The 23907-nt window shown below is 41.1% G+C and overlaps 1 protein-coding gene across 4 annotated transcripts in view; it reads left to right on the top strand.

Annotated features, from left to right (window-relative positions):
* CADPS (calcium dependent secretion activator) overlaps positions 1-23907 on the top strand; it is a 460054-nt gene that overhangs the window by 270241 nt on the left and 165906 nt on the right. For all 4 annotated transcript variants that reach the window (XM_054595668.1, XM_054595667.1, XM_054595666.1 and 1 more), the window contains exons 7-8: positions 9010-9121; positions 16239-16378. In XM_054595668.1, coding sequence (XP_054451643.1) covers positions 9010-9121; positions 16239-16378 — 252 coding nt within the window. The remainder of the gene's footprint in view (positions 1-9009; positions 9122-16238; positions 16379-23907) is intronic.

Here is a 23907-nt window from a genome sequence, read left to right as displayed (position 1 = left end):
ATAAATCTAAGCTCTCAGAGCTAGATAGAATCTTGAAATGTCCAGACTCCAATGGGTTTCTACTGGTTTCCAATCTGGCATGTATAGAGCTTGAGAGTCTTGGTTCTCTTCCTCACAACAAGAAAATGGACAAACTGAAAATCAGTAACTCTTCTTAGATACATCAGAAAACTTAGATCATAGAGCAAACCATTGCCCCCAAGAGTAGAACGACAGACAGGCAAGTACAGAATATCACACCTGACTGGAGCAGAAACTGCTTCTTGAACCACACTGAGTTTCTTTTTCCCAGTACATCACATTTGGTTTTCCACAAAAATTAGAAGGCATGCTAAAAAAATTTAAAAACACATTTGAAGACAGAGCAAGCATCAGAACCAGGCCCAGGTAGAGCAGTGATGTTGGAATTATCAGACGAAATTTAAAATAACTATAGGTAATATGAACAGAGAAATGGAAACTGAGAAGAAATCAAAAGAAAGTGCTAGAAATCAAATACCCAGGATCTTGTCCTTCGGACAAAAAAATATATATTAACCCCCAATATATAGGAAAGCAACTGAGACTCTGCCAGTGGTTTGTCCAAGTTCATGTTATCTAAAGAGAAAATAAGGTGTGATACACAGTCTCCTGTATTTGAATAAAGTGTTGTATATATTATTCCATCAGGCCTTCAACAGGCGCCTGGCACTGAGCTAAACATTAGAATACAGCATTGAGCAAGATGAACTTGGTCCATGCCTGTATGAAATTTATAGTATAGCATTTACTTGAATTTCCTCTTTAATTATACCAAAGAATGTAAGCCCATGATAATCAAGCATTGTTACAGTTAGTTTTCATCTGTATTAACTGTAAATCTCATCTTCACGTGTGTATATGTGTGTGGAGGAATTCACAATTCTGTGAATTTATTTCTTCAGCAAATGCCCTATTGCCAAGCACTGTGCTAGGTTCTGGGGACAAAACAGTGAGGGAAACAGACAGAGATCCCTGCCCTTGTGCAGGTTACATTCTAGCAAGAGACAACAAACAAACAAAAAAACAAAGAAGTACAGGTGATCATTGCTGGTCACTATATTTAAATAGTCTACCCACACTCCTCCTGGCACTTCCAACCTCACTCTTCCAATTTGTTTTTCTCCATAACAATTTATGTTATATGTAGGAAGTCTCAAAGACTTGGTTGGTGATGAAGTAGACATGTGGCAAAGAGGAGAAAGCAAGAATAATGTTCTGGTGGCTGGCAATTCCTTTGACTGAGTTGGGGAAGCCTTAGAAGAACAGATGTGAGGGGAGAGAGCTAAAGCTGAGGTTTGTACACATTGATTTCAGATTCCTGGGGAGGGGACATTCCAGTGGAAATGTCAAGTAGACAAACAAGAGCCTTCATCTCTTTTTCTCCCAGACAACCCAATTTTTTAAAACAAACATCTCATGTATGTAGGTAAGAGGTAGTTTAGCTTTTCTAGTACATTAGAAGCTCCAAATCCCATCCTATCAATTTGTTTCCATGAGGCACACTGTGATGGCACAATTGATTTACTTGGCATAGAATATCATGCAGTCTCTCTAAAAGGCAGGCCAAAAGGTTTTGATGCAGTTATATCCGGGCAATTATTAACTTTCCCTCTTAGCAATGGGGCCAAGACATTTCATTCCCTGGAATGACACTTCTCCCTGTTAAATCCCATAGTTAATTTTATGAACCAAACCAATTTAACATCCAGCTCACAGGAGCCATATACCTTGAATCCAGTCTCCATGGCATGAATTATGGCCTTATGCTGAGCATCACTATGGCAACAAATGACATCATCCCTCAGTACCAACCTGCACAAAATCCAATTCTCCAAGGGTCCTTATTTGCTGAAAGTGGATGTGCTCTTGGCTTACTCATATACACATTCATAAATATCACTCTGTCATCAAAGGTTTGCAGTGGCTGTTTACTGTCATTTTGGGAAGTATATTCCCTTTGTGGCAAATGTTGTTTTTTGTTCATGAGGGGGGTGGGGGAAATTCTAATGAAAATTACTGTATTTGATTAGCAACATTTGTTGATAACATATGGTCTGAGGAGGCTTCCGCAAATAAGAGGCTTTAAATAGTAAACAGAGATGTGACTGCGATGAAGCAGATGCTCTCCAAACACACAGTATAAGGGTGCTTTGCCTGTGGATTTTTCCCTCCCTCCCCCGAGCATATTTCTCTCCCTTAGTTTCTCCCCCAGATCAAAGTGTTCACTTTCAAAGCAGTGACACTGTGGAACAGGTTTGGAGAAATGATGTGCTGTGATTTTAAAAGTCATCTCCACCCCCCAAAATATGAATTATCTGCTACTCATGTTTATTATTTGGTATTAATAATGATGTAGTGTGACTGAGTCAGCCAGCTCAAGTGGATCTGGAAACAGCATTTGGGCACCACGTGTCTGTAGTGCTGTGATACACAATCCCAAATTTTCCAGTGCGCCAGTACTGCTGGAGAGAGCCCCACGAAGAACTGAGAGCAGCAAAGGATCACCATGGCATGCGCTGTCCTTGTCAGTGCGTGTTTACAGTTCTTTGTGGATGCACTCAGGCAAGCAGACTTCTAATCTGTTAATGAAAATAAAAGTACTCCCATCAGACGGAGCCAGCAATTTAACTGTGTATATTGGGGACTGGTAAACTTTTTCTGGAAAGGACTGGAAAATAAATATTTTAGGCTTGTTGACCATATGGTCTCTGTCATAGCTACTCAACTCTGGCTTTGAAGCACAAAAGCAGCCTAGGCGATTTGTAAACAAATGAGCAGAGCCCTGTTCTAATAAAATTACATGTCAATTTTATATAATGGTAACATGTCATGAAATATTATTCTTTTTTTATTATTTTCAGCCATTGAAAAATGTGAAACCCATTCTTAGTTCATAAGCCATGCATAAGGAGGCAGTTGGCCAGACATGGCCCACAGGCCATAGATTACCAACCCTTGGTCTATAATCCTTAAAATAAAAGACATATTTTTGTGCTTTCTGTATGCTGGGTATTGAGTTGAACAATGTGTATGGAAGAGCTTATATCCTACTTATTCTTCCGTGGACCCTCTGAGATCAGTACTGTTCTTATCTCTAATTTACAGATGTAAAAGCCAAGGCTCACACTCACACGTGGTAAACGTAGCCATTTCTGCACAATGGCATGTCTTTAAGTAGAATATAAGGTTCATAGGAGCAGTGCTGTTATCTTATTCACCTTTGGATACACAATAGCACTAACACAGTGATTTGCACATGGTAGACATTCAGGAAGTATTTTGTAAAAGAAGGGAGAAGTGAAGGGCTAATTAGGTAAGATCCCTAAGCAGCAGAAGTCAGAGCTTCATCCAATCCATGTAGGTTATAGTAATACACATAGTATGTAGAGCATGGAGGCTTGTGAGCTGGACTGGTCATCTACTTATTCACCACCCTCTTGCAAAAGGTATTTGATTTGGATAGGGCACACCGGTCTCAATAATTGTCTCTTCCTATTTGGAGGTGTCACTGTGGGTGATGGCATTTCTGTGGTCTGTGCTTATGTACTGATGGCTGAAAGACAAAAAGTAATAATAATAGTTTATAACTTGGTGGCATTTTGTGTCATTATGCCTATTGACATTCACATTGCTTCCAGTCCTTGGCCTCATCACTAACCACTTGACCTTCAAGGGCCTATGCCTTTTTCCTCAGAGTGCTGTCCCTCTGCTGTGTCCGCTGGGCCTCCCTGCATGCTGCCAGCTGTTGCATGCACTGCAGAGAGCTGATGTGCTCCTAAGAAAATATCTAATCCTCAAGGAGATACAGCCCACAGTTTGGTTGAAAGGAGGCAGTCACACCTTTGGTGATCTCGTGTGTCACTTCTCTCTAGTATCCCCTGAATTTGGTGACACAGTTATTCTGAATTTGTCACTTCTTCCTTGTCATTAAACAAATGTTTACTGTATGCCAGGCCCTATGTTGGGCACAGGAGATGTTTAAAAAAAATCATACTATGCTCCCTGCCCCAAGGTATTCATCATCTAACGAGAGAGGCAGAGACACACTCAAAATGCGCTGTAATACTGTGTTTGAGTCATTAAGAGGCAGGAAAGCTCTGTGGCTTAATGCATGGGCTTTGGGCTCAGGAACTAGGAGTTTGAATTCCAGCTTTTTGATAGCCTGAAACCCTGGCCCAGTTAGAGGCCAAATTCTAGTTTCTAAGTCCTGGTTTCTCCGTTTATAAAGTGGAGGTAATAAAAGAATAGACCTCACAGAGCTGTCAGAAGGATGAAATGAGATAATCCATGAAAAACACTCAGCCCAGGTCTGACAAACCACAAACACCCAATATGCGGCGACCATTTTTAGCATTTTTGCCAGTTAACTGTATAGTGTGAGTACAGTGGGAGATAAGATGGGGGCCACAGATGGGGGACACCTCACCCACCATAGTTAATCTACCTTTTCAGAGAGAAGTTAGTCAGTTAACCTTCCCAACCATCAGCCTCTTCAAAGTATAATTTTTTTCAGTTCTGGGAAACTTTTAAGAAGAAGTATTCATCTTAGTAGCATAGTCAATGCACAGCAAAGGAAAAGAAATGAGCCGAGAGGAATGCGACAATGAGAAATAGATTCACTAATCAATATGTGGCCCCATAGAAAAGCCAAGGTTGATGCTTTCTCCATTGGCTAATTTGTCTGTAAGGTATGTCATACTCTGTGAAGTATATTGAACATGTGAGATAAATACACACTAAGAAGTTGGAGTGGCCCAGTAGCTTGTCATTCTTGAAACAGAATTCTCCCTTTGAATTACACAGATAACTGATATTAACCTGATCAAGGCACAGAAGAGTGAGTTGGTGGAATGTGTGAGGGAGGCATATGGTGGTATGGGTAAGAGTTAGGGCTGTGGAGTCAGGCTGCTGTTTGCTGCTTGCATGTGACCCTCTCTGAGCCTCAATTTTTCCATTTGTAACTATGAGGTTATAATTGTAAGCCTTTCACAGGATGGTCAAGATTAAATGTATGTATGACTGTATAACATTTTTTTAGATAGGAATTTGTGCCTTGTACATGGTAATCTCTGAATAAGTATTAACTGTTTTTATTACAGAGATAGTCAGGTCTTTTCATGGCTGGAAAAAGACAGAGAGTGGACATTTTCATGAACTTTTTACCTGAAGGGGAGAGGGATAGGGAGGGGAAGAATGCTAATAATTAAACCTCCTTGACTCCTAAGAATAGAGAATATTGACAAAAAGAAGCCAGGAGTGGTTTTTACAGAGTTCAATGAATGCAGCAAGGGGCAAAGGTTTCATTTCAACACCTGTGGCAGCCAACCTCTGCTGCTGCCCACCTCAGTCCAGGCTAAACAGGCCCAAGGGGCATTGAACTCAGAACCTGACTTATGGACTCGTGATTCATGCAGCTGCACAGGTGCCACACTCAGACAGGACCTATGTTGGGTGAAATGCTCTTACCATCTTGAAATTCTTAATAATTTTATCTTTGAACTTGTGTTTGCAAGTGAAGTTCAATGAAAAACTGAAACATGCATTTGAGCAAAGGAAATGCTCAAGAAAGGAAAATGCTTTTTATCTTTGTACCTTGACTGTACTTTTTCATGCCATTCATTTTGTAATTTTCATTTTGTAATGGACCCTGAAAATGACATAGCCAGTCCTGCCTGGACATGTTCTCTTATTGTCTGCTCCACTGGGACAGGTTACCATTTTGAAATCTGATGGATAAGTTGAGATTCATTGGTAACCTAACAATTTGAGGTAAGCTAAGGGTCACAGTAGGAAGCCAGAAGCATAGTTGCAGGTATGGTGGAAAGGAAAAGCAACTCAGTGTCCAAGAGCACAGGGGTGGCCAGGGCAGTGTCCAGCAGCTTGAATTCCATCCAGCTGACAGGGTCTTAGATGCCTCACACTGCCCCACTGTCTGAGTCATGTTGAATGCTTTATGGACTGAGCAGCTCTGGGTAGCAGCAGGGGTTCAGGCAAACTGGGTTAGTACCTGCTGAGAAGACCACAAAATCCCTAGAAACCAGGTCCAAAGACAGTATCTTGGGGATGCTGTGTGAGGGAGCCCCGGGACACTAGGATTAAGATTTTTTTTGTGTGGCTTAGTGTTCAAGTGTCTCATTCAAGAACTATTTTGGTTTCCAGCAGGAATCTCCCTCATCTCTATGACCAAGCATGATAAATGCCCAAATGGATTAATAGCACAATTAATTGTAAATACTAAATTAATGCTCATGTTTTTTACCAATATTGCTAGTCATTAATAATGCTTGTTATTGATAATCATGACAATAATTGAAGCAGGAGCTGTAAATTGGGATATAGGAAATTTGGGTCTAACTCAACTTTGTTGCAATTCACTGGCATAAAATACACAAGATTTTGAGTTTCTTCTCAGTTTTTATTCTGTGAAATAGGGATGATAATAGCCATTTTACAATTTCCCTTGTGTAGTAGGAAGGGTAATGTCTATCTTGCTCACCCAACAAAGGGACATACTTAGTAAGTGCTTAAAATATAATGTGTTGAATAGATAACACAAAATATGAGTGATCATCACTGTTATGAGAATACATCTTACATATTCTTATTTGGGGGAAGAAAGATAGACAAAATTTGTTGTGTTCTCATCCTGTTCTAAGCTTGCTTTTGTTTTCTCAGTAAAGTGAGGTTATCTTATAGCTGAGCAAACTGAGATACAGGGACGATAATTAAGTTGCACCATGTCCTACAGTTTGAAAGTGACTAACCAGGATTTGAACTAAGAATATATAATTCAAAAGTATATGCCCTGTCACATCATCTTTGCTGGGACAAAGATTGCCCTATCTTAGTGGCTTGCTGCAATTGCTGATGACCAATATTAAAAGTTTCTACCTATACATTTCATATTTTGCAGTTGTGTTTGAAACTTGTAGTCTCTTGTTCTATTTCATGTCTTCTTCTGTGTTCTCTTCCACTCTCTGTAGTGACTGTTATGCTTCCTCATGATTCTCGTACATACAGATCCTTATAGATCTGGGCTCCCCCTTCCCCACATCGTTCTGGTGCTCTCTTGTCAACTCTCTCTAGAGCTGTCATGTCTTTGAGTTTATTTGAATGCAACAGTGAGATTAGAAGTCAGACTTCCATCATTTACAAAAGAAGAAATACAAACAACCAGCAGACACAGAGGAAAATATTCAAGTCTGCTATTTGTTAAAAAAAAATGCCCATAAAAATGACTAAAAAAATATGTCAGAAGACAAAGTGAATATGGACACCAACATTAGCAAGAAGCCCTGTGATATGCACTCTCATTCTCAGATAGTTGGAAGACAGTCACCACTTTATGGAAAGTACTTTGGAAATAGGTGTCCCAAGCCCTGAAAGTATTCACTGATGAGCACAGTTCCTCCAGCATTGTAAGAACACCACCATGTTTGTTGACACATAAAGAAGTGATTTCCCACCTAAGGCTCTAACCCAGGGAAATAATCAGAGAAGAGATCAAGAATTAATGTCTATCCCATCTCAAGAACAGAAAAATGATTAAATAAATTATAATGGATCCATAAGGTACAATATTATAGAGTCATTAAAAATAATATTTTAATGAATATTTTACAATAGGGAAATTGGCCATTATAGAAGGTAAAATGAATAAACATCTCAATACAAATTGTCATCAATTCCCATTTCCTAGTTTTGTAACATGACATACATTTGGTATCATTTGTTCATTCACATAGCATTTATTAAGTATATCCTATATGTTAAGTACTGTGCTAAGTACTGAGTATTTAATATAAACAAACCACAGTCGCTGTGCTTATATAACTTACAGAATAATAAGGGTTTTAGCTATTACACAACCATACATATCAATAATTAAAAATCCAGTGGTTGCTAGGGCAGAAAATTAAGTAATATGTTTAAGAGAGTTTAACACTGGAGCCAGATTTGTAATGGGAGATCATGGGACATGTTCTCTGGGAAAGCGGTGTGTAAGCTGAGCCCAAAAGAGGTAGCCAAGAAAAGAGTAAGGTGGGAAGAAGCATTGCCAACAGAGGGAACCATGGATGCGACAGCACTGAGGTGGCCCAATCAGGACGCCCATGACACTGGAGCAGATGCATGGGAGACCATTCCAAGGTGTCTGGATGGCCTTCTGTGAGAAATGAAACAGGTACCATAGAAGAGTTTATGGGAGGGGCTTAAATGCAATCCAGTTGACACTTCAGAAGATCATGCTGATTTCAGGTACAGACTGGATGGAAATTACCCTGTAAGAATAATGGAGAGTGAATGAAAAGGTCATATCAGGGACTCATGTCAGCCCAGCCTGGCACTCTACCCGAAGTATAGGTAAGCCACACTTTCCTGTGATGTGATCTAAGACTCAGACACCTACAGGCCATGAGTGGGGAAGGGAATTTACCACATCACTCCTTCTATCTTTCATGACAGGGCTGAGCTTCATCCACTCTTCTATTCAACTCATCTTTGTATGCCTAAAGAAATGAAGCTCCTCACCACCCCACTACCCATTGCTACTGAAGTCTCATTTTAAAGTCAGGTGATGGCTCAGACCAAATGAAGCCCCATCTCAAAATCTAGAACTGCAGCTTCGAAGAAATAGGGGTTCCAAGGATACAAGAAAATATTTATTAATCGTTATCTGGGAATAGTTTGTAGATATAGCAAATGCATGGGGCAAAATTCTCGCCAACTTGATCTCATGCTAACTCCTCATGATTCCTTCTAGTGCTCTGTGAGGACCCGTGGCAACTTTCTGAGCATCTGTCTTGCATTTGCCTAACACGTTAATTAACACTTTTTGTCACTCTGGCAGCTTTGGTGAGGAGAGGAGGATGTCACAGCCAACAATGCCTCAGGTTAACTCTGCTTTCACCCAGCCCAGGAAGAAGGCAGCTGAGTTTAGCATTGTCAAGGCAGAGTTCTCCATGCTGGCCTCTCTCATTCTGTCCACAGCTGGGGCACCCAGGGTGACTTCTCGACGACCCATGCACTACCTGCTGTGAAGGTGAAGCTGTTCACAGAGAGCACAGGCGTATTGGCCTTGGAGGACAAGGAACTTGGACGAGTAAGTGCTTCCTATCACAATGGGTATTCATCACATGCTCCAAAGAGTGGGGTCCCCAGATCCCAAGAGGCAGCATAGCCAAGAGCTGAAAGACCTGGCTTTGCAATTTAAACCCCAGACTGCACTCCACATTGACTGTGCAACCTTGAGCAAGCAAGTTCTTCAACTTCTCCAAGCCACAGTTTCCCTTCTTCAAATCTGGTTGCCCACAGTGCACACAGCCAAGACAGAGCAGCGGTTCTCAAACTGTCAAACCTATACACCCTTTAGAGCAAAGAGTTCCCATGTCCTTTACTATCCTGAAGTGAAATTCTTAGATATAATTTAACAAACCAACCCACCTAACAATCTTTAAATCAACACAGCATAATATAAAGGGGAAATAAGAGTAAATTAATTAATAAAACATAAACTTCAAAATGTGAAGCTCCAGGTACGACCGTACTAGATAACCTAAAGAAGCAGCCCCATGTAGAGAATCACCCAGACAGGGACAGCCATAAATCTGCTGTAAGTTGATGAGTCAAAAGCCTGCACAACAACAAACTGATTTCTTGAATCAATAAACAAGTGTTGGTAACAAAATTTTCTTGATTTTTCTGGAAAAGTGCCAAAAATACTTTGAGTGTATGTGTAAAAAGACTTCGGATCTAGATTCAGTTAATTGTAGACAGTTTTTTCCACCTCCATTCCTATTCAGTGGGAATATTCAAAAGTCCTGGTGGGAGGCAGGAGAATTCTTTATTGGAGACAATTACCTCACTCCTTTCTGGGATGTTTAGTATCACTGGTCCTTGCCCATTCAACACCAGCAGAGCCCAGCACCAAACTGTTTTTTCAACCAAAAAATGCCCCCCACAATTTTTAAGTACCACTGACATAATAAAGGCATTTCTTCTTGCATCTCAGCTATTGACGCCGCACCAGAAAGCCAGTAGCATTTTCAGAATAAGTTAGCTAGCTTGGAGTGCTTCCATCAATTCGCACCACTTGTAATAAAATCTGAGCTCTGAAGTGAAGCCTGCAGAGACTTGAGTGACTGGTAATCGGGCTTCTGCTCACCTCCTCCGCCCATTTGCTGCCACTATGCCCCACATCCCTAGCCAAACTTCAGTCCCTGAAATAAACCCAATTCTTTCCCACCACAGGGGGCTTTCTCTCTGCCTGGAGCACTGGCCCCACCTCCCAAATCTTTGAAAGGCTCTCTCTTTATAAATGCCCCCTCCTCCTTCATTTGCTACCACAGCCTGCTCTTCACATCCTTCAGTGAACCTATCACCGATGCAAGAAAGAGAGGAAGACTTCACAGAAATTTTGGCCTCTGTATTCCCCACCAGACTGTATAAGCTCCATGGAGACAGAAACCTAGACTAGTTTGTAAGCCACCCCATACTCAGAACCCAGCACATAAATTTTCTCAATAAATTTCATTTCATACTAGTTGAATGTATAATCCCTTCTGAAAGCTGTGTAACTTTAGCCAAGATGTTTAACTTCTCTGGTCCTCTGACATTTCATCTAGAGAGTAAGAGAATACCCTAAGACAAACACACAAGTGCACACATGTAGCAGTGTCAGCAAGAACACATTAACCATGATTTCTTCTTTCTTTCTTTGTCTTTTCACTCCTTATTTTGGCTTTCATCCATAGTACTGACCTGGAATCATATTTCTAGGGCCCACATCACAGATGGAAGTAAAACAAAAAGTAAACAAGGCTAATAGCAAAAAGAGTGCACTCCCCAAAAAAGGAGGGGGATGAAAGAAGACGTTTAGTGTTTTCTTTGAAAAATGACAAGTATTCATTTTTGTCCACGGGGAAAAGGAGAGACACAGATGGGGCAGTAGCCTCCCTTTTATTTTTCTTCAAATGTCTTTTTCCATGAAGAATTGTGCCAAAAATCATGAAAGTCTCAGAGAAGTAAGATATTGATGTTAGAAGAGACAAGTCCAGGAACACTCAGCCTAGGTCCACAGAGTGCTCCACAGGCTGCAGAAGCCTCTTAAAATTGTTTGCAAGTGGAGGGGGGAATATGTGGATTTTTCTGGGCTCACTAGTTCAAAGCTGTTCCACTCAGAAAAGTTAAAACCACTGAGCTAGTCAAACATTTTCATTGTATACATAAGAAAACTAATTCCTAAAGAAGGCAGGGAACTTGCCCAGAGCCACCCAGTTTGCTGGGGCCCATGCACTGCTGTCCATTTACCATTGTCCAGGCCACTGTCCCTAACGACTTTATGTGCAGCCCCTCATTCAGTCTTCACCATGACCCTGATGAGGCAGCTACAGTTATTACTCCTCCTGTACAGATGAGCACCCTGGGTCCAGAGGTGGTAACTTACCAGTAACGATGTTGCCTTCTCTCCAGGGTAATTTTTACTACCCCACAGTGTCCTAGGCAAAAATAAAACCCTCAGCTCTGTGGCCGTAAGCTTGCCACAGCCCCCACACAGCCATTCGTTTCTTAATGAATTGTTTTCTCCTTTTATATATTCTCCCAGATACTAGTTGACACTTGATACTGCCAAAGAAACTTTCCAATTGCATTGGAGCTGACTTGCCTGACCCTTGTGCCAGTCCAGGTGCCCTCTGCTGGCAGTATCTCCACCACCAGCAGCTGAGTGACTACTAAGTGGTCTTTTTAAGGTGAAGCCATTCCTTGTAGCCCTCAGGAGAGTGTTTTTATGCTGCAATTCTTCTCAAGTTTAGCAGGACACAGGCACATTCGAAATCTCAGTGCTTTGTTCATTCATTCAACAATATTAACTTGTTCTATCTTATGATATTTTATTATTATTAATCTTTCTAATTAAAAAATTCATGCACGCTATAAAAAAATGAAAATGGAGATGTAGTGAAACTACTGATCCCTTCAAGTTCACCCTAGTATCTTTGCCCAAAGAAAAAAATCCTCATTTTCAGTGTATTGTATATTTTCCCCAAATAGTCCATGCATGTACAAGCATAGTATACAAGCATATGTGAATATATCCCTTTTTTATAAAAGAGAGCACAGTAGGAAGTTACTGTATTCATACCGCTTTGCACTTTGCTTCAAACATCAGTGTATCTGGAGATTAGTCCGTATCAGCCCATATTGACTTCCCTCCTGTTTTCATAGCCACATAGTATTCCGTTGTATGGACGTCTCATAATTTATTTAGGTTGTTCTCAGTCTTTAGCTGTATAAAAAAATGCTTCAGTAAATAATGTTCAATTTATTTCTTTTCACATATGTGTGTATATGTATGGGATAAATGTCAAAAAATATTTTGCTGAGTGAAATTTGAATTTTTATAGATACTGCCAAATTGTCCCCTAAAGGGTGGTATACAACAATTTATACTTCTACACAAGACATGAGAGTAACTATTCCCACACACATGACTATTATTATCAAATTTTTATGCAATGAATATAATTGTGGGCCCACTGTGTTCTGTCATTTGTGCTATGCATAGAGCAAACAGGAATAATGACAGGCAAATATTCCTAACCTCAAAAAACTTAAAGGACATAGACATAAAAACTAGTGGTAAAGGACACCTGGTACATGTGGTACATGTGGTACATGTGGTAAAGGACACCTGGGAAGCACATAGCAAGGAGACACAGTGAAGTCTGAGAGGCTGTGATGCCTTCCCAGCATGGGGACAGCGGTAGCGGGGGATCAGCCTGGTAAACGCTCAGGGTAAAACAGTCCCCTCATGGGATCTGCCTGCATGCCCAGGTGACTAAGAGAAGCTGGGGCTGGGCTGGCGTGCAGCTCACTGCATGAAGTGGATTGTGTTCCCACATCAGCATCACCACATCAAAGCACAGCACACATGGGCCTCGGCTGAGATGACAAAGTGCTTGATTAGCAGTCTGGAATGTCCAGATGAGGTGTCTGGACTGTGCGGGGCTTATGTGCACCCGAAAGGACCCTAATAATTCAGCAAGGTTGACACGTACAAAGGAGTCATTGACCTGTCAGGAGGGAGGGGATAAAGATGGAGGAGAAATGCAGTGACCTCATCTCCCTATCCACCCTGGTGAGGAGGTCTCCCCAGGGAGCCACCATGTGGCGGAAGAAGTCTTTGTAGAGAGGCCAACAACGAGCTGAGGCCATTTGCATTGGAGAACGGACACCATATTGCCCGTGGGAAACATGCCCAGAACCCATATGGTGGGAGGCCTGTTAATGAGCTCCGGGTGCCCAGAGCACTGCTCCCATTTACATTGCCAAACGGGCAGGAGCAGAAGGAGGCCTAGGGCCTGGCCTGCTGCCGTTCAGGCCCTGGCTGGGGCTTCTACTATCAGCCCCTCCTCTTCCTCACTTCCCAGCACATCGCCCCCACCTCACCTGTCAGGCCACAAGGAGCTCAGGAGAGAGGGTCAACTTTGCTGGGATTAGCAGCCCCTCCTCTCCATCTCTCCAGGGCTGTGGTCTCAGGATATGGAGGGTGAAACAGGTGACGTAGGGAGACCATTTTCTCTCTCTTTTTAAATTCTCACCCAAGGATATATTTATTAACTTTAGAGAGAGAGGAAGGGAGAGGTGGAGAGAGAGAAACATCGGTGTGAGGGAGAAACATCAATCGGTTGCTTCCCCTCCGTGCCCCAAACGGAAGGGGGCTAGAACCCTCCATCTTTTGGTGTATGGATGGTTGCTCCACTGACTGAGCCAGCCAGCCAGGGTGGGACAGCGTTCCCTGGAGGGAAGGGAGAGGTCTCCATCACCCAAGGGAACCCTGACTCCTCATTTACTTCCAGCCTCCTACAGCATATCAGAGTTTGCTAGCACCAGTTAGGTAAATTTATACTTTTTATAATAGAATTTTAACTAAATTAACCCTCACAAAATGAACAAATGGCCTTAAAAGATTACTACAGAAGAGCTCTGATTTGAAGATAGTACTAATATTGCAAGCCTGGCAAGCAACACAAAAATGGTGGCGCTGACCCCCGTGCTGCTCACAAGAGGTCCGCCATCCACCTACAAGACAAAAGCAACCCAGTGTGATCAGACAGGGTCAGGCGTCAATCAAGATGCTATGGAATTATTTACAAGGCCATTTGAAAAACAGATTTACATCCAGTATCATTAACTATTAGCCCTTGCCATAAATATATACGGTGTAATATAGCTAATAAAAGAGCAAAGCCACCACAATTAGCAAGATTCTTAAAATACAGTTTTTTTTTAGCCCATCTTTTAAGACTTCTAAATTTGTGTATGTTTTATGATATATGTAATTAATGGTAACACAAAGTAAACACATAAACATAAAATATATCTGGGTATATATATTTTACAGATATTTTCATACAGGCATACCTCATTTTATTGCAGTTCAGAGATAATGCATTTTTTTCACAAATTGAAGGTTTGTGGCAACCCTGAGTAAAACAAATCTACTGGTGCTATTTTTTCCAACAGGCTCAGGTGACAGTTACCATTTTTTAGCAATAAAGTATTTTTTAATTAGGATATGTACCTTTTTTTAGACATAATGCTATTATACACTTAATAAACTGTAGTATAGTGTAAATATAACTTTTAGATACACAGAGAAACCCAAAACTTCAAGTGACTCACTTTATTATGATACTTGCTTTATTGCCATGGTCTAGAACTGAACCCATAATATCTCTGAGGTCTCCCTGTATTTATATTGATATGCTTTTATATTGATAGTGAGACAGTTACAGATATTAAGCTAATTGCTCCAAAAATATTTTACTGATGGCAGTCTCTTATATTTCAATCATGTTATAAGACATTAAGAAGTCTCTAATTTTGTCTTTAGCAAAAATATACAAATTTTCTTTCATCAGAGAGAGGGAATGTAATGGTGGGGGGGAAGAAAGGTTCAGGCTTGAATCAGAAAAGGTGAAAAATCAGCACAAGCGCAGCATATGAAAATGGGCTAATTTTGCTTTTCTGTCATGCATGGTCTTTTCCTCTTCTCTGAGTATTTGATCCACAATCACCCAGAAAATCATACGCTTCTGCCCACCATGCATGGGCCAAGCTTGCATGATGACAGTGAAGCCGAGGCATCATCTGGAAGACCTGAGTGTCCACCTGGAGACTCTGAGCCCCTCCCACCTCCACCCAGAAGTGAAAGAAGCCCAGAAAAAGAGCCCACACCTGGAGAAAATAGGTGCTTCAAAAATAAAGCCAAAGGCACACTGCCATCACAGAAGCAAATCTCGGCAAGCCCAGCTTCTGTCGTGCCTATACTTAGCTCACATGCCCATGGTTCAGGGGATTTTCCAAATACCACTCCTCCTGAGTGCACATTCCCCAGGTCCCACATGGCTCCTGAGAACGCCTTCATCTCGAAGGCAGAGTGGACTTACCAAAGCCTCTGAGGCAATGGGAATTGACGCAGGAGTCCCACATCAGAGCGCCATCTCTGAAGCACCCAGGTGGAAGGCAGCCTCCAAAAGCTCACCTTTCTTCAGCTGTGTGTGCTTCCTCTGGGCCAGGACAGAGTCGCTGTCTTGTGATATGATAAAAAAATGTGGATGAAGTCGAGTTTAGATGTGTGACTGTGAGCAAGCCCCTTCCCTTCTCTAAATGACACATTTCTCACCCATCAGATAAGGTCCCTTCCATCTTCCCCTGCATCCTCTGAGGAATTTTTTCCTCCTGAAATGGTGGAAGGAATCCGCCTAAATGGAAGAAGAGTAGATTAGAAATGTCCTCTAATAGGTAAAGATGTCTCTTCCTTTCATACTTCTATCATCTGATACTAAGAGAATGATGGGTAGAGACCACTCTCTCTTCTGGGTTGCTGTAGTATTTCTGAACTTTGGAAAAGTACAAAGGCAGGATCACAGAAACCACGATCCTCCCTTTTAAAGAATTAGCCAGGGAGGAAGAGAAGGGAGCAGAGAACACCATTGCTGTCCTCAGACCTGGCTGATTGGCAGGAGGAGCCTCATTTGGTAGGTGGAGCCTTGAGACTAACACCCAGGCCTCCAGTTCCTGTAACTGCCTTCCCTCTAGCTATGTGACCTGGACAATCTGCTCTACTTCTCAGCAGCAAAGTTTCTCATCTACCAAAACATGCCTGTAACAGTGTTCTATTTCCTGGCTAAGATGGTCATCTTTTTTCCCAACAGGTTATTCTCCATCCCACTCCAAACAGCCCCAAACAGTCAGAGTGGCACAAAATGACAGTGTCCAAAAACTGCCCTGATCAAGACCTCAAAATTAAACTTGCTGTCCGAATGGATAAACCTCAAAACATGAAGCATTCTGGGTAAGTGTTTCCTCTCTGAGTGTCAATTTTGGATACACGTCCGTTTATTTCTTAAAGTATATTTTAAATAGAAAAGCTGATATTCAGTGAACCTCATGAAAAGAAATACAAAGGATTCATGCAAGGTTATTAAAGTACTTTGATATTTATAGACATCCTTCAGTAGCCATGGACCCCTCTACAGAGACAGTGGCAGAGTATTTGCATGTAACCTAGGCACATCCTCGCATCTACTTGAACTTATTTCTATATTACTTATAATTCCTAATACAATGTAAATGCTATGTGAGTAGTTGTTATACAGTATTGTTTAGGGAATAATGACAAGGGAAAAAAAAGTCTGTACATGTTTAGTACAGACTCAATCATCTAGGCCTAACATGAGCAACAACATACCATTTTTAGGAAATTTTTTATCTTAGTTGATTGAATCCTAGGACACAGCACTCATGGATACAGAAGGCCAGCTGTGCTACAAGCTTCCTCGATTCTGGGGGTCACTATATTTGCATTTGTGCTGTCAAAATAGAATAATTTCCTTCTCCTTCTGTAACAGTATTTCCAGTGCAATTCAATACCTTACTAGAAGCATACTGGCTAATGCTGGTTTAGGAGGTTTTATTGGCTTTGTATTCCTTTTCAAAGGCATTCAAATCTTTCAGACTCTATGAATCACTTTCTTACACCTTCATTAACAACCACACACAGGAGGTGTGAGCAGTTGCTATAGGCGACCTTCAAATAATCAACTCTCACTGAATCAGTTTTAATGTGTAGTGTAACATTTAAATAAAAGATAGCCCTTGCTGATGTGGCTCAGTGAATTGAGCGCCAGCCTGCGAACCAAAGGGTCACTGGTTCGATTCCCAGTTAGGGCATATGCCTGGGATGCGGGCCAGGTCTCCAGTTGGGGGTATATGAGAGGCAACCACACACTGATGTTTCTCTCCCTCTCTTTCTCTCCTTTCCCCTCTCTCTAAAAATAAATAAATAAATAAAATCTTTTAAAAAATAAGTTTATAAATAAATGACAAAAAATAGAAAATGTATGCACAATATCAGTTTCCTAAGATCTGAGAATGACCAATTCAGTTTTTCAAGCAGGATAAAAAGAATAGGTAAAATATAGTTTTATTTCACAGATCAAACCAATTATTTATACAGAAATGTTTATTGACAACTGGGTAAAAGCTGATTGATGGCCTATTAAAAAAATTGTTTAGACCCCACTATCTCAGTCGCTGTGATCACTTAGGTAGAAGTTGTGCCAGATAACTCTGAATAAGGGAAGCCTCTGATCAATAGAAATGTCTCGTTAATTTTTTTTGGGAGGGCCGCATTTGTGCTTATGAGAGGGCTTAATGTGGCAAAACCAACATGAAAATTGAGATTGGTTCTATGCTAGAGGTTTGGGGGATTCAGAAACCCAATACCTAGCTGCTGATTTAGACAGATAGAAAGAGAAGCCCGTGAGAGGTCCAGAGGGAGTGATGAGGACTGGAAACACACATCCCAGCAGATGAACAGACCACAGCAGCATGCAGATGGAGAGTAAAGAACAGAGTCCCAGCCTTGGTCAGAGCTCTGTAGAGCAAAGATAGATTCCCACCTCACAGGGCACTGGAGCTCTGAGGCCTGGGGAACTGTGGAAGAAGTAAAGGTCTGTCATGAGCTGGGGACCGAGCAATGACCCAGAGCTCTGGTGTGGGTTTGGAAAATTTACATGGCATTGTCTTGAGGCCAAACTATTCCCACAGCTTAAGACAGGACTATGGGAAAACACTTCTGCTTGTGGCCATACGAAGGCTGTGGGGCATAAGCCAGGCCCTTGCTACACACTCAGTCCTTTTTCAACCGTCCAGCTTCTCCTCAATTAAATTAGTGTCTCATGAAAATGTTCATGAGATATTTCTGAGGTCAGCTTTTCTTCCTTCTCATTCCTGGCATGCATGCCAAAAATGGTAAATGGGAATTTTCTCTTATATCTCTTCCCCTGCAAGGCAGACATCCTGGTTTCAAGACAAATGGCAGGAGAATTCTGTTAGGTTTCTGTAGCACAGAGGAAAAGATTCTGCATCTTTAGCAAAACATTGGCTCACAGAAGGAGACAGAGAGAACTGAGGAGGGCAGAGCAGACCAAAGAGAGAACAAAAATATGAATGGATGCATCTGTCCTCAAAACTGCTTTCTAAACACTTCCTTGAAAGGATTAGTAGCTCAACCCATATTCTAGGGCCCTTGGAAGCCCTATACCAGGAGTTTCACAAACACTCTCTCATTTCATCCCCATGGCAAACTCTTAGCATAGGTGTTATTTTCCCATTGTATAAATTCCCACATTCTTTTCATTTACCCTATTGGAAATTGAACTGATCTGGATTTGGTGACTTTTCTGTTGAATTATTTGTAAAATTATTAACATACTTCAGGTACCTTGACCCTATCGATGAAAGAAGAAATCCGTGGCTCAATTATAACGTGTTCTGTATCTACTTAATATCACTAGGCTGTCATTTTAAAATTACCCCTGCCAGGAGGGCCTAGAATAGCGAACAATGGATGCCTTAACATAACGCCATCAGACCCACCCAGTATAGCCTAGATCAGGGTGAATAACCTTAGTTGCACAAGGGATGATTCAGGGAAAACAAATATTTATGAACTACATTTTTTTCATATAAACTTAAAATAGCTTAATTGAGCTTCACTGGGGTGGAGGCAGAGTGATACAAATATCAGAACAGCGTCATTACTCAGAGGATTAGGGAGAGAAAGGAATTTGTAAGAAGTAAGGCTGAGGTTATAAATCATATTTGCTTTAATGTGTATTAAAATATAAAAGGAAACTCAAAATTACTCCTTGTTGGTGGACTGCGGTTCCTTGAAGGAGCCACTGACCCATTCAGAATAACTTTGTTGAATAGAAAGACACCAGTAAGAACATCAATAGTGCTTCTTGGCCTTACGACATTAGCATCTCGGCATATTAGCAACTTTCAGTGCTTTTTAATTGTTACCTGTTATACCCATATGATGTTTTAAGTGGAGGAAGTGTATTCACTTACGTTATCTCATTTCATCCCTGAAACAGCCTCACAAGGATTAGGCGTTATTATTCTCCCATCTTAATAAATGGCCTCTTTCTTTACTCATTGCTCAGACCAAGATCCTTGGAGTCATCTTTGACAAACCTGTCTCATATCTCATCTCATCTGTCATCAAATTCTCTTCACTCCACCTTCAGAATAAATCCAAGGTTCAGCCTCTCATCGCCACCTCCACATCACCATTCCAATCCAAGCCTCCATTACTTCTCCACTCACTTGTTTCACCTGCCCCGTAAGCAGTCCTCCTGCTGTCCTTGCCTCCATATAGTCTATTTCCCTCTGGGAGCCCGAGTATCTTTTTTAGAAACCACGAGTCAGATCCTGCCACAGAAAACCTGGAGAACCTCCACTGATTCCCCATCTCATTTGGGGTAAAAGTCAATATTGTTACCACAGCTATGAGGCCCTGCCTGATGAGGACTTCAAGGTCTAGCTGACCTTGATCACTGCTCCAGACCTATTGGCCTCCTTGCTCTTCCCAAAGACTCTGAGTACACCCCACACTCCAGGATCCTTGTCCCCACTGTTTTCTCTGCTTTGAATGCTCCTTCGTCTCCTTCTCACCCAACCAGGTGTTCACATGGCTCACCTTGATTTCTGCATGTCTCTGCACCTTATCAGAATGCCTTTCCTGGCCCACCTGTGTTCCCCCTCTCTTTCTTACTCTGCTTTATTTTTGCTCAAACACTTATCATCTCACATACCATGTATTTCTTTATCTGTTTGTTATCTGTCTTCCCCACTAGACTGTGAGTTCCTTGCCAATGGGGACATTTGTCTCCTTTATTTAAGGTAGCAACTATAGGGCTTGACTGTAGTAAAAGTCCAATAAGTTATTTGTTGTATAAATAAGTGAATAAATGACTCTGCAATTTACAAATAAGGAAACTGAGACTCAGAATACTGAAAAGACTTACCCAAGTCATATAACCCTCAGAGCCAGGTCTAGAATTGTTTCAGTTCAACCTTAACTGCAGACCTGAAACTTAAATTCAATGAACCACACAGTTCACCAACCAGGTGTAATTCACAGCAATTCTAAATTTCCTTTTATACCTTAACAAATCTTATAGGGGATACAGTGTATCAGTCTCAGCCATGCTTCTTAAGATCCCCTTTCCTCTTTCATTTTCTTAACTGTGCCTCTGCTCTAGACTTCTTGATCTTCAAAACTATCACACTCCTCTCTCCTCCCCTTAGGTCTCCAGGATGCTTTACATATTAGCTGCAACTCTCAAATGAAACTACTTCGACTGGACTGACTGGATATTTTTAGGATTTCCTTTTAACTCCCTTATTGGCTGATTTTCCATTAATGTCAATTACACCTAGTTGGTTGATCAAATCTTCTACATCTTTACAAATTATCTATCAATTATTAATAGAGAAGTATTGAAATCTCTGACTGTAACTGTGGATTTGTTTGGTTTTCTTTATAGTTCTACCTTTTCTTCATGTATTTTGAAATGCTGTTCTTTCTTGTAAGATGCTTAAATATTTAAGATTATAATGTCTTCTTGATAAATTGACCCCTTTATCACTATGAAATTATCTTCTTTACCCCTGGTACTATTCTTGGCCCTAAAAATTACATTGCATGACAGTAGTAAATGTAGCCACTCCATTTTTTTCAAAAACTAATGTTAACATCTAAAATCCTTTTCCATTATTGTATTTTTTTTTTACTTATTGTATTTTTTACCTATTACTTTGTCTTTAGAGTCAAAGTGCATTTCTTATAGGCAGCATAGTGTTGGGTCTAGATTTTTAAATCCAACCTGAAGCTCTGCCTTTTAATGAGGATATTTATTTGGCCTATTTATATCTAATGTAATTATTGATATGGTTAGTTTAAATTAAATTGCTGTTTGTTATCTTGCTATTTGTTTTCTGTTTGTTCTACTTAATCTGTGTTTCTTTTTTCCTCTTTTTCTTCTTTTGAATTAATTAAATTTCTATGATTCCATTGGCACTGCCACTTACTAGCTGAGGGCAAGTTGCTTAACCTCTCTGGACATCATTTTGCTCAGCATAAAATGGAGGCAATGAGAGTGTTGGCCTCTAGATTGCTGTGAGGATTTAAAAAGTTAATAAATATGAAACATTTAGATGTATGGTGAGAGCCACAGCTACAGAGGAGTCAGTGGCGGTTGTCATCACCGATGCTGTCTGTTTTCACTGATGCTTTGCACCTTTCCACAGCCCACGCTTCCCACTGGGCTGTGACGAGAAGCCTGGGACACTGGAGCCTCAGTGCCCTCCTTGGTCTCTTTCAGTCCCTAAGGAGGCAAGGGAAGCCTTCTGGTGGGAATCATGGTTGTTGTCTCACTGTGACTGTTCTTCTTAGAAAAAACTTGTCATGAAAAATTTTCGGCAAAAAAGAAAAATAATCTGCACAGAGAGAACCAGTGCCTCCCTTTCCACCTCAATCAGAGCAGCACCAACCCCTCGTTTTTAGTCTCCTCAGTCACTTCTGGCTTTATAAACCACAAGATGAAACCTCGGCATCCCAGGTGTTCACATCCTTCTAAGCCATCTTTACCCCTCTGTAAGGTGCTCAGAGACAGGTGATTCTAGCAAATGTCCTGAGGGGTCATGTGCTCTTCTTGCACTGGCTACTCATCCCCAGGTATCCTAAAAGAAGATACACAATAAAAAAAATCCCCATGAATAACTATTGAGCACCCATCCTGTGCACGCTTAGTGCCAAGCACAGAAGGTATTTAATAAACAGAGCTGAGGTACTACTTCATTCACATTCACAAATACCACATGAAGGACTACTCACCCTTTTTTATACACCCTGGGTGCCAACCTACCAAGTAGTCCCAGGGCAGAAGGACACTGAGGCCAGGGAGTTTTCCATGCATTTGATTGAAATTCCTGGGACTTAAGTTGAACACAAGTACATCTTCCCTGTCTCTTTTTAGTCCTTTGTAGTTCACTCTGTACTCTCATAAAACTAAAATGCCCCCAAGGACTGACAGGGATGTCACTGACCCACTGGCACGGGCTTTACAAAAATGCTACAAGAAAGGATACATTAGAATCATGACACAAAATATGACCTGGGGATCCAAACCTAGACATACAAGGTCTGTCCAAAAGGTATCCAGCCATGTAATATGAAAAATAGAGACATATATTGAAGAGGATATAAAAAACATTGTACATAGGATAGTGATACCCTTCAAAGCAGGCACCTTGGGACCTCACACAGTTCTCCCAACCTCCATCAGCTGCCCTATTTTATTTTTCTGAATCTCATTGACAGTCTGAAATCTCTTCCCTTTCAAAGGCGATTTGAGTTTTGGGAAAAGCCAGAAGTCACAGGGAGCCAAATCTGGGCTTCAGAGGGGCTCAGTCACCTGGGTGATATAATATTTCGCAAAAAAACTACACAAGATGTGAAGCACAAGTGGGGCCGTTATCGTGATAAAGCTGCCAATCACCAGCTGCCCATAGTTGCGGCCTTCCAAATCACCCAAATAGCTTCCACAGAGGAATGTTCAAGCTTAACACAAAATTGGATGCAGATTCATTGCTCTACTCACTTTGAATGCGACAGCCAAACAGTACACATGCTCACTCAATAGCGTCTACCACCCCCACTGACTAGTACAGTGAAGTGGTCATTGTTCACACATGCGCATTCCAGTCCGCTCCCCTTGGCTGCCATGTTACATCGATTTGCGTAAACCATTCTTGTCATATTAACAATGGCTGGACTTTTTCCAGACAGACCTCGTATGTACCTCATTTTATTTCCTAATCAAATAGGTGCCCAAAAAATGAATATAAATTGAAATAAAGAATCCAAAGATAAATCCTTTGCAAAGTTGGTAGTTAAGACTCTCTCTACTAGGACTATTATTTCTACCACTAGTACTACTACTAGTAGTAGCAAGAATAACAACAAACAACGATAGCTAACATTTTCAAGAACTTATTATGTGCCAGTTACTGTGCTAAACACTTGAAGTGTATCATCTCCACCAGTCGTCACAACAATGAATGGAGTATACCCTATGCTATCCTCATTGACAGCTGAGGAAACTGAGGCACAGGGCATCTAAGCCAAGGAACAGTTAATGGCAGGCTCAGAATTCTCACCTAGGTGTTCCCACTCTAAGTCTGAGATATAACCACTAGGCTAGACTTCTGCTTTCTACACCAGAATGCTGATTTATCTATTCATAAATCCAGATTTCTACATATCCTATGGCCTGGAAAGAGAGTTGAGAGCCATACTTCTCAATGTTCCAAAGCAGAAATTCTGTCTGATTCTTGATGAAGTGAGGATTTGGAAGTTATCCTGTTGATTTTGATAGCAGGTGAAGCCAGTTTTAGATGCGAACATTTGAATGTATTCAAGTATGACCAGATCTCCCCTTATGTGGTCTAATAGAACCTGAAAACCAC

This window comes from Pteronotus mesoamericanus, unplaced genomic scaffold (assembly GCF_021234165.1).
Source record: "Pteronotus mesoamericanus isolate MK-2021 breed Mesoamerican mustached bat unplaced genomic scaffold, CSHL_Meso_final scaffold_54, whole genome shotgun sequence".
Taxonomy (NCBI): domain Eukaryota; kingdom Metazoa; phylum Chordata; class Mammalia; order Chiroptera; family Mormoopidae; genus Pteronotus; species Pteronotus mesoamericanus.
This window is presented reverse-complemented; position numbering and strand designations above follow the sequence as displayed.